This window comes from Alexandromys fortis, unplaced genomic scaffold, assembly GCF_014885135.2.
Source record: "Alexandromys fortis isolate MF-2015 unplaced genomic scaffold, M_Fortis_MF-2015_v1.1 scaffold_148, whole genome shotgun sequence".
NCBI lineage: Eukaryota > Metazoa > Chordata > Mammalia > Rodentia > Cricetidae > Alexandromys > Alexandromys fortis.
This window is the reverse complement of record NW_026068019.1, coordinates 2732736-2744552: the sequence shown is the minus strand read 5'-3', so window position 1 is coordinate 2744552 and position 11817 is coordinate 2732736. Positions and strand designations below refer to the sequence as shown.

Sequence of the window (11817 nt, the reverse complement as noted above, 5' to 3'; positions counted from 1 at the left end):
TAATGGGTCTGGTGCCCTCTTCTGGCCTGCAGGCATACACACAGAATATTGTATACATAATAAATAAATAAATAAATAAATAAATAAATAAATATTTAAAAAAAAAAGAGATCTGAAAAGTGATAGCACATACTGTATGAAAATCTGGATCATGACTTCACCAGAGCGAGAACTGTCGAGTCAGTTAGGATCCATTTAAATCGATCACTTTTAGTGAGACTGTGTCTTAGATAGCCCAGGCTTTCCTGAAGTCACTATGAAGTTAGTGATGGCCTTGATCCTTCTACCTCTTCCTTCTGAATGCTTGATTACAGGAAAATACAAACACAGCCCACTAAATTTTTTCATGGGCATGTGAACACAGGAAAAGAGGCAGAAGAAAAAGCCAATGAAACTCCAACCCAAGCAAATCCCAGGTTCTGTTAAGCCCCCTTAGATTAAAATCCAATTATTAAAAATACAGACTTCTTTCCACAGTTCTATTTCACAGTCCTGAGCATTCGTATCCACTCCAGTGTGTGACTAACTTGCCCCTTCCTTTGTTTTGTTTTGTTTTTGTTTTGAGATAGCATTTCTCAGTGTAACCACCCTGGCTGTCCTGAAACTCACTCTGTAGACTGTGCTGGCCTCAAACACACTGAGATCCACACGCCACTGCCTCCTGAGTGCGGGATTAAAGGCATGTGCCACCACCACCTAGCTTCCTAATGTCCATGTTAAATGGCCCATCATTTTAGGTGACCTCTTCAAGCCACTTGGTCTGACATCCAATTCTGGGTTACCTCAGGAACAATGATTTGAACTCCAGCTCGAGACAAACCCTCAGGCCCCAGACTGTTATCCCAAGAAGGTCCTGCTTTTAAGATAGTCTTTGGTTGGCATCTGTAAATGAAGATTTAAAGCTAAATTACCCCTATGTATCTCCTAACAAATGGTTTCACTGTTGTTGGAGAAATTAAAGGCAGATGTGGAGTCTTAAAACCCGCATTTTACAGATTCTGGGGCTCAGTGAACGTGTCTGGTAGCTGTTGACTATGGAGAAACTGAGGCATCACATTTTCCCCGTTTCTCTCATGCATTCTTCTTCTCTTCTGTACTTCAAGTCACAAGTACTGATACGGTCCTACCTGTCTCAATCCTTTTCTGTCCTGTACTCTTGTTCTGTCTGTATCACTGGCTTAGCATTAAAAACATTGGATAGAAAAAACGAAAAGGTACCAGGTGTAGTGATGCACACCTTTAATCCCAGCACCTGGGAAGCAGACGCAGGTGGCAAGTTCCAGGACAGCCAGGACTACACAGAGAAATTCTGTCTCAAAAAACATGACACGTGTTTTGTTTTTTTTTTTGTTTTTTTTTTTTTTTGGCCAGGTTTTTCTTTGGTTTTGTTATGTTTCTCTGTTGAATATTAGGGTCTATTGTCTCTTTTTGTAAATTAACATGTTCAAGGCATCTGCTGTTCATTCCCCAAAGGGGGTGATATGAGAATCTGTTTCCATTTATTCTGATTGTAGATCACATAACTTTTTTTTTGGATACTTGGCGTCTGTTTTCTTGTAAAGAATATTGCCTATTCTGAATCTACACTATTAAAAGTATAATCATGGTACTGTGAAGATACTTTAAATTGCGAAGAGTTTCTGTTTACTTTGTCTCTAGGTTTCAATTTTTAGTTTGCTTTTTTGAGACAGGGTTTCTCTGTGTAGCCCTGGTTGGCCTGGAACTAGCACTTATAGACCAGGCTGGCCTCAACTCACAGAGATCTGCCTGCCTCTGCCTCCCAGAGTGCTGGGATTAAAGAAGTGCACCATCACTGCCTGGCTTCAATTTTCAATTTCAAAACTATCCCCAAGCAGTTTTCTTGTGTACACTTTGCTTGTCTTTGTGTTGTTAGTTTTGTGAGACAGGTCTACTGAGTAGCCCTCCCCGGATGGCCTGGACTCTTTGTACAACAGGCTAACCTCAGAACTAAAGAGTTTGCTCACTTTTTGCCTTTTGGGTGCAGGGATTAAAGACATTCACCATCATGACAGGCTTATTGTCTGTTTTGAGATAGGCTTATTGTCTGTTTTGAGATAGGGTCTAAGAAACCCACGCTGGGAAAAACAAAAACAAAACAAAACAAAACAAAAAAAAGAAACAAACAAAAAAAAAAAAAACCCAGGCTGGAGTTTCTTAGTAATTTCAATGGAATTTAACCAAAATAGGCCTTGAATTGGCAGTTGTCAACCACCCAAGGCCTGGGATTACAGGAATATGCTCAATTTGATCAATTCTTTGGACTTTGCTATCTGCTGGGTTCCTTTGAATATCCTGCTAGATAAGTAAAATTTTAGAAAGTACCAATGATTTGAAAGGAATCAAAATGTGTAGTTGATGTGGGCTAACTTATCCCATGCCTTTCCAAGATTTCTGTTCTCATTTCCAGCTGTCTCAAAAGCCTGAGATACCTCTTCAACTGAACAAGTAGCTACCATTTTGCTTGAATTTTACTTTCAAATGAACTGCACAAGCTGGAAACTGACATATAAGAGAGCTCTTCAAACACTGGGATTTTTGTCACTTCTGACTAGTTTGCGTTGCTCTTCAGAGCCTTCCGGTCATTGTTATGTATATTTTGTTCAGAGTTTATTACCATAAGAGTTACAAAAGACTCCATCAAATTGCAACCTCTGAAATATCAAAGATTCAAACTATACAAAATTAAGGCAAAACCAAGTTCATCATTTATTTACAATAAAATTAATTAGGATAAAAACCCACTTTATGCAGCTGAATGTACCCTTTAAGTCATTCCTTTTGTAGAAGTAAAAAGTTAAGACTAAAATTGAGACAGACATTTAAAGGAAAATAATCTGCCTTAAGAATCCGAAAAGCAAACTGTAAGCCATTCATTCTACAAAAAAGTTAGTTTTGTATGACACATAAACAATTTTACATTATAAACAAAGAATACCACTTATATTTAACTTAAAATTCTGTTTGTCCAGTTACACCTTAAGCACAAAAAGAGGAAAATAAATCCAATTGTCTTCTAGCCCTAGCAGATCTGGAAAGATGGTATTGAGTCTTTCCTCTGGCTCAGTTAGGTCATCAGTAAGTTCACTGAGCTTACCAGGACTCCGTCATGTCAACATGAACACACCAATCCTTACTTTTAAAACATCATCTTGAACAATAAACAGAGCTCAATACAAAAATCTAAAATTAATATAAATTAAAACCTAATGTTAATTTGGAAATCCCCAGCAAAGTCTGTCTTTACTGAAAAAGAACAAACGTCCCAGTGTGGGGTGCACACTGGCTTCCCAGCACTTGGGAAGTGGAGGCAGAAAGAGGAATAGGCTACTCATTGAGTTCTAGGCCAGCTTAGGCTCCATGAGACCCTGTTTGAAAAACAGTAACAAAAAGCCTAAAATAAACCTGGGTCCTAAGACATGACAGAAAGTGTTCTCTCATACTGGCTGAACCTCCTGCCTGATGAACAAAGGAGCGTCTACACACTGATGACAGTCACACGGTGATACCTGTGACTCAGTTTAGTGTAACTCAACTTCTGCACCTTTCAGACAAAGGAAGTTTGTTACCTCTTAAAACTCTTCTGGAAAGAGTCATAAACTAACCCTAACTTTAAAGACTCTTCTGTTGTAATAACTGACCTGGAGCCTGTTCAATACATAAACAGTGGCAATGCTGTCAATCCCTTCCTAAACGAAAACACAATGAAGTCTAAGCTTTGTTGTAGACATCTGGGTTAGAACTGCTGCACCATCACCACAGGCTTGCATCGTCAGCAAGCTCTAACGATGCTCTAACATCTGGAACCTTAAACAGACACTAGTCAGAACCAAAAATATGCACAGCTTTGGTTTAAATTGTTTTCCTATTTATCTAAACTTCATTTTTATCATCCAGGGATGTCTAAAATCATGATTAAAAGAGACATGACTTAAATTACAGCCATAAACAGCATATGCATCTAAGAAATAAACCATCTTCTATGTTTAAATAAAATCTTTAATAAGACCAAGAGTAAAACTGAGGATGTAGTCTTTATCATAAATTTTTACCTGGGGGAGGACCAGTGTTTTAATGTATTTCCTCAAACATCTTTCTTACATGAGAAGATGGTGTTACTACCACAAAACCATTCTTTCTACCTATGATATTTTACATAGCATCATTTAAGCACCAAAGAAAATTTCTGTAAACAAACTTTTAACCAGTAAACTAATGGCAAATATCATTTTGCCTTTATACAATTCTTAAAAGGCCACACACGAGCCTCTACTTCCTATAATGCATTTTTGTAGTAAAAGTCCAGCCATATTTATACAAACAACAAAGAATTACTATACAATTATGGAAACAAAAGGTAGATCAACAAACTAGAGCTTTTTAGTTAAAAAGCAAGAACAGGAGACCTATAAAATATATGCCATGTAGAAAAATTCGGATTTTTAAGTTTCATGGAAGGAATGGCAATTAGTAAAAAGATGGTAGTGTCACAGGCATTTAATGATCCTGTTAGGAAAGTAATCAGCAATAAACTAGAAATGTCTTACCTCCTAGTATGTCCCTTCTTTCACACTGGTGCAATTTATAGACTTAACATCAGCTCTCTAAAATACTAGAATAATTCCAACACAAAAACTAAATTCCAGTTGGAATAAATTAAATCTGCAAGGGATTTCTGGTGTATTAGAAGAAAACAATACTGCAGGGCACAGAAGGACTGACCTACATGTTACATGACAGAGTGACTCAAACCTTCAAACCTTTGTTGTGCCAGATTCTCTGTTGCTATAATATTGCTTTCTAAACTGTTTGGCAGCAAGGCAATAAAATAGAAAAACAAAACATAAAAGAAAGTACTAATGGTTTAATGTTTGTATATCTAGGTTGAAAAAAGCCTTAGCGTAGCTCTTTCTTACTGCAGATGGAAAAGGTTTCCATTTGGCACACTGAAGTTGGTAAGAAAAGCAGGAAAGAACTCCGAGTGTTTGGTATTCCAATCACAGGGAGCTAAGGTAACAGCAGCAAAGGAAACCAGAAAAGAGAGTGTTGTAAGAAAAACGTCGGAGACAGACAACAGCAGGCTCTTTGTGTCTACCAGTCACTGTCTCTGAAATACTTTCATTTGAACACAATATACAAATTATTATTTACATAATGATTACTCTCAATAAGGAGCTAGAATCTATTTTTGCTGTGCTCTAACTAACAGTGCCCACTGAAAAAAACCACTGACCACCAGGCAAGAAGGTCTTAAACAAAAATTCCATTCACATTGCATATTTTATTTAGGTCTGTCTTTTTGTTCCTCTTCAAGTTTGGTGCGCAAAAAGGAAAACTCTAAAAAGTCCTGTAAACGAAGTCTGAGTTCCTGTGGCTGATAACTTCTCTGAAGCTCGTGTTTCTTGTTAAGTAGAATGTTCTGCAGGCTTACAAAGGCATTGCTTTAAACAGTGGTGTCTCCAAAGTCCTTGTTCCAGCGGATGTATGCTTCTAGGGTTTGAGGGCTCACACTGCGCTTTATCTTTTTTAAGGACTCTGTGAAGTCAGATAATCGAATATTTCTCATCTAGATTAATAAAAAAGTGACACAGAAAGAAATGATGAACATGTATGCAGTAAATAAATTAAAATGGAACTTTGTTAATTTTATAAGATAAACATTCTTAGAAAAATCATGCTAATCATTTAAATATATTTTTATATTACATATTAGGCAAGTTTGCTATATAAGACACCTTACAAAATCTATACCAATACACTGTTATTATTTGTATATTAATATTTCATAGCATTTTTTTTCACTAAAAACAACAAACAAAAGACATTAGAAAAAAATCTGACAAAGATAGAAAACAAACCTAAATTCTACCTCTGGGATGTATAATTACAGTGGTTTGAGTGAGAATGCCTCCCACACCCCACTCCCACAAGGCTCCTATATTTAAATGCTTGATCTGAAGTTGGTGGAACTGTCCCTTGTTGGAGGAAGTGTGTCACTGGGGTGCTCCTTGAGTTTTCAACAGCCCATGCCAGGTGCAGTATGTTTCTTTCATGGCCTCCTTCTTGCTGATAAAGGCGTAAGGTCTCCACTTCAGTACCGTGCCTGCCTGCCTACTGCCATTCTGGTCACGAAAACTGCCATTCTGCTAGTTTCTGAAGTTACCTTGGTCATGGTGGGTTTTTTTTTTTTTTTTTTTTTTTTTGTTTGTTTGTTTGGTTTTTCGAGACAGGGTTTCTCTGTGGCTTTGGAGCCTGTCCTGGAACTAGCTCTTGTAGACCAGGCTGGCCTCGAACTCCCAGAGATCCGCCTGCCTCTGCCTCCCGAGTGCTGGGATTAAAGGCGTGCGCCACCACCGCCCGGCCGGTCACGGTGTTTTGTAACAATAACAGGAAAGTAACTAAGACAACAACCCAAACTTATTCTACTTCTGGCTTTTCTCTCCATTGTGCCCTAAGACTGCACACTGGTCCACCTTCCATTCCCCACAAGTATATCTCTAAGTTTGTGCCAGGTTCATCACAAAGGAAAAGGGTTGGTTACAATAAACATGAGCTGGGAATGATGCTTTTTAGCAGCATATGAAGGTTCCTACTATTGATACTGCTGAGAACCCAACACCAGACCTTTACACGTGCAAGGCACACAACTCTATCACTAAGCTCCATCCCTAGGGATCCTCCGAACACTCAGTGCTTACATAACTTGATTAAATGACTACCTTTTTAACCATTACTAAAATACAGCATAGTAACTGATTTATAAGCCTTATATATTTAAATGAAACAAAGTTAAAATTGTCTTGTTTCTAATTAAATAGAGTAGAAAAATGTACAAGTCTTATAGAGGATTCAAAAGAAGAAAAATAATCATAAAATATACATACCTCACTGGCAGACATATTCTTCACCTGCTCTGGTTTCAGTTCTGTAAAACATAAGTCAGATACTTAAAAAATATTTTAAGTTTAAATTTCTTTTTTTTTTATATATTTATTTATTATGTATACAATATTCTGTCTGTGTGTATGTCTGCAGGCCAGAAGAGGGCACCAGACCTCATTACAGATGGTTGTGAGCCACCATGTGGTTGCCGGGAATTGAACTCAGGACCTTGGGGAGAGCAGGCAATGCTCTTAACCACTGAGCCATCTCTCCAGCCCAAGTTTAAATTTCTTATTGGCAAATATAAGTACAGTGATCTCATAGTACCTGTGCAATGCACATCATTAAAGTCAAAAGACATTCACACAGACAGCACATACAATAAAATAGTAAATGAGGAAATGTAGACATTCAGCTTCTTGCATATATGCTCCAAACCACCGTTTATAAACTTGAAATAGAAGCCGGGCAGTGGTGGCACACGCCTTTAATCCCAGCACTCGGGAGGCAGAGGCAGGCGGATCTCTGGGAGTTCGAGGCAAGCCTGGTCTACAAGAGCTAGCTCCAGGACAGGCTCCAAAGCTACAGAGAAACCCTGTCTCGAAAAAACAAACAAACAAACAAACAAACAAACAAACAAATAAAATAATTTATTATTTTTAATTTATGACTCTGTGTGTGCCACATGTGTGAAAGTGCCTCAAGAGGCCAGAAGAGGGCATCAGATCTCTGGAGCTGCAGTTACAAGTGGTTGTAGGCCATCCAATGTGGGTGCTGGAAACCTATTTGAGTACTATGAGAGCAGCAAGTGCTCTTAATTCTGAAGTCATCTTTCCAGCCCCCCATTCCTTTTTTTAATTATTATATCATATGTTTTAGGTGTTTGCATGCATGTATATCTGTGTACTATGTGCATGTCTGTTGTCTGCAGAGGCCAAAAGACAGACGGTGTCAGAGCCTATGGAATTGGAGTTAGAGTGGTTAACAGCCACTCGCTATGTGGGTGTTGGGAACTGAACCTAGGTCCTGTGGAAGAACAGCAAGTGCTCTAAAGCTCTGGGCCATCCCTCCATATCTGTTCTGCATTTCTACTCTTGACTAAGAATAAAAGTCTCATTTGGTGCTTAGTCTGTGTATTGCTCTGCAGTTAGGAAAGCAGCCTGGAGGCAGAAACTGGTATCAGACTCAGTCACCCAAATCTGGTCAATTACACTGCTCACTGGAGAATCACTTCCCGTAAGTAAGTGTTAGCAGTCAGGAAGGAAGAAACATCAAGGACTGACTGTTTTTTGGGAGCCATTTTAAGTATACCAGCGGATACTTGTTGAGAAGATGCAAACTGCTTGTGCCCTGCCCATTGGCTGACTGTCGCGCCCGCCTCAACCAGCAAGGAAGACGCAACACCAGAGCTCTTCTTCAAAGCAGTTTATTCAGGACCTTGTTCACAGCAATCTTTCTCCTTCTCTTTCTCTTTCTCTCTCTCTCCGGGCAAACCTCTCCCAGCCCTTAAAAAGGCACAGGCCGCCAACCCCGGATTGCCAGGTGGGCACTGCCCATAGGTCCACGCATATGCAAGCAGCTGACAATCATTGCGTGACAATAGCATGAGTCAGGCCTTAGCCATAATAGGAGTTGATTATCACAGAGAGCACTCGCTTTCGGGATCACGGAGGGCGGAAGCCAGCACCACCAGGTGCGGCTCCACGCTGCTCTCTACAGCTGACTGCTTCAGGTGCGGCTCCACGCTGCTCTCTACAGCTGACTGCTTCTGGGAGGTGGAAATGTATCCCCTTTGTGATAGTCTCCAACATTGTGATCTTACCTTTGGGAGACTGAAAGAATGTGCTGAGGCAAGACTGGTTCCTCTGTGGGCACTACATGCATATGGTGTAAATAAATATATATGCAAAACTCTAGTGCCTTTGATCCTGCCAAGTACTTGGGAAGCAGAGGCAGGCAGGTCTCTGTGAGTTTGAGGCTAGCCTGGTCTACAAAGTAAGTTCTAGAACAGCCAGGGCTGTTACACACAGAAACCAAAAACAAACAAAAAATACTATCATATACATAAATAGATAAAATGTAAAACTATGTATCTCTCAAGAGGCTAAATGTATAACATGGTACCATTCAAAGTTCTAGTGTTTCAAATGCTTTTGTACTCACCTCGGATAGGGCCCAATGCTGCATCTTTTGCTAAAGCTGTGAGATCACTCCCAGAGTAGCCATCAGTCATTCTGAACAATAGAAGCAGAGGATAACAAATTACCTTCTTTGCAGATTAAAACTTCCCTGTACTCCTACATCTCATGAGATATAGGAAAAAGGATCACAAGCTTGAGACTAACCTCAACTATACAGTGGGACAAATAAAAAGTCCCAACAGAAAGAGCACACAAAAATCTCTACACGAGAGGCAAGCTAATAGTTATGTGGTCTGATTTTTCGTTCTTCTAAAATATATTTATTTATTCTATGTATATGTGTGCCTGGTTGTATGTATGCAGAGAACTGTGTGTGCATGTGCCTACAGAGGCCAGAAGGCATTGATCCTCTGGATCTGGAGTTTACAGGTGGTTGTGAACTACCCAATGTGGATGTAGGGAACTGAACCTAGGTCTTCTGCAAGAACAGCCAGTGCTCTTAACTGCTCAGCCATCTCTCCAGTGCCATGATTTAATGTTTTAAGGGCATAGAAAGGCCCATTTATAAGAATAACACAATCTAATGCTCACCCCTTATAACAGCTCGAATTTCCAGGATTAGAGAACCATGCAGTACCACCTGAAGCTTCCATTATGCATCTGAAGACAGTTATGGATGAGACCCAACACACTTATAGATGACTATGTCATATGCAACTCTGCTTTAGGATAAGGGAGGCTCTGAAGCAGGCCCCATTAAGTTATAAACACATCACCTGGAGAGGTCAACTCTATAAGCTGTTAGTAGCCAATCAACACATAACCACAATCACTTTTCCTTTCTCTGAGAAAGGGGCTGATTCAAGTCCAAATGGATCAAAAACCTCAACATAAAGCCAGCCACACTGAACCTTATAGAAGAGAAAGTGGGAAGTACACTTGAACGCATTGGCACAGGGAATCACTTCCTAAATATAACTCCAGCAGCACAGATACTGAGAGAAACAATTAATAGGACTTATTGAAACTGAAAAGCTTCTGTAAAACAAAGGACATGGTCAACAAGATAAAACAACACCTACAGAATGGGAAAAGATCTTCACTAACCCCACATCAGACAGAGGTCTGATCTCCAAAATATACATAGAACTCATGAAATTGGACACCAAAAAACCCCACATAATCCAATTAAAAAAAATGGAGTACAGACCTAAACAGAGAACTTTCAACAGAGAAATCTAAAATGGCTGAAAGACACTTACAGAAATGTTCAACATCCTTAGTCATCAGAGAAATGCAAATCAAAACAACTCTGAGATTCCATCTTACACCTGTAAGAATAGCCAAGATCAAAAACACCACTGATGACAACTTATGCTGGCGAGGTTGTGAGGAAAGGGAACACTTCTGCATTGTTGGTGGGAATGCAAGCTGGTACAACTCCTTTGGATGTCAGTGTGGCGATTTCTCAGAAAATTAGGAAACAACCTTCAAGATCCAGTATTCCCACTTTTGGGTATATATCCAAAGGATGCTCAATCGTTCCACAAGATCATGTGCTCAACTATGTTCATAGCAGCTTTGTTTGTCATAGGCAGAACCTGGAAACAACCTAAATGCCCCTCGATCGAAGAATGGATAAGGAAAATGTGGTACATTTACACAATGGAGTACTACACAGCAAAAACAAAAAAAACCAAACAAACAAACAAAAAAAAAAACGAACATCTTGAATTTTACAGGAAAATGGATGGAGCTAGAAAGCATTAATTTGAGTGGGGTAACCCAGACCCAGAAAGACAATTATCACACGTACTCACTCATAGGTGGTTTTTAATCATAAAGCAAAGAAAGACAGCCTACAAATCACAATCTCAGAGAACTTAGACAACAATGAGGACACTAAGAGAGACTTACATAGATCTAATCTACATGGGAAGTAGAAAGTAGAAAAAGACAAGATCTCCTGAGTAAATTGGGAGCATGGGGACCTTAGGGGAGGGTCGAAGGGGGGATGGGAGAGGCAGGGAGGGGAGCAGAGAAAACTGTAGAACTCAATAAATATCAATTAAAAAAGGGGGGGCTGATTATGTAGTGTACTACCCAATGCTGGGATTAAAGGAATGTGCTACCATGTCCAGTCACAATGACTTGATTGGTAAGTTGATTGGCAAAGAGCATCCTCTTAGTAAGGTGAGACCTAAATGAGCACAGAAAAGATTAAAGAAGTGTTTGGCATAGAAGGTAGTTATAAAAAGGAGACACACCTGAATATGATGCCTCAACAGACTCATTTATTTTATACTCATATCTAGACTGGCCTCAAACTTGCTATGTAGCAAGGATGATCTTGAACTGATCCTCCAGTTATTTAAACTATTTTTGTTTTTATTGTTTTTTTGTTTGTTTGTGTTTTGTTTTTCGAGATAGGGGTTCTCTCTGTAGTTTTGGTGCTAGAACTCACTCTGTAGCCCAGGCTGGCCTCAAACTCACTGAGATTCACCTGACACTGCTTCCTGACTGCTGGGATTAAAGGCGTGTGACACCACTACCTGTCTTTTTTTTTAAACTATTTTTTGCCATTTTGAGGGATGTAACCTGTGGAAGTCCTGCCTGCAATCAGTGTCCACACAAGGACAATGACAAAGTGTTTAATATATAGTCTATCATTTATCAGGCTCAACTCCCCTCCCCTTACCTCATGGGGTTTTGTTTTTTTTAAAAATATTTATTTATTTATTATGTATACAATATTCTGTCTGTGTATATGCCTGCA

At 39.4% G+C, this 11817-nt stretch overlaps 1 protein-coding gene across 4 annotated transcripts in view; it reads right to left on the bottom strand.

The window, feature by feature from the left end:
* Positions 1–2703: 2703 nt before the first annotated feature.
* The window catches only part of Spast (spastin), a 53575-nt gene continuing 44461 nt past the window's right edge, over positions 2704–11817 (bottom strand). For all 4 annotated transcript variants that reach the window (XM_050162994.1, XM_050162996.1, XM_050162995.1 and 1 more), the window contains 3 exons: positions 9064–9134; positions 6903–6943; positions 2704–5584 (listed from right to left, as the gene is read on the bottom strand). In XM_050162994.1, the coding sequence (XP_050018951.1) occupies positions 5462–5584; positions 6903–6943; positions 9064–9134 (235 nt within the window). In that variant the 3' untranslated portion in view covers positions 2704–5461. The remainder of the gene's footprint in view (positions 5585–6902; positions 6944–9063; positions 9135–11817) is intronic.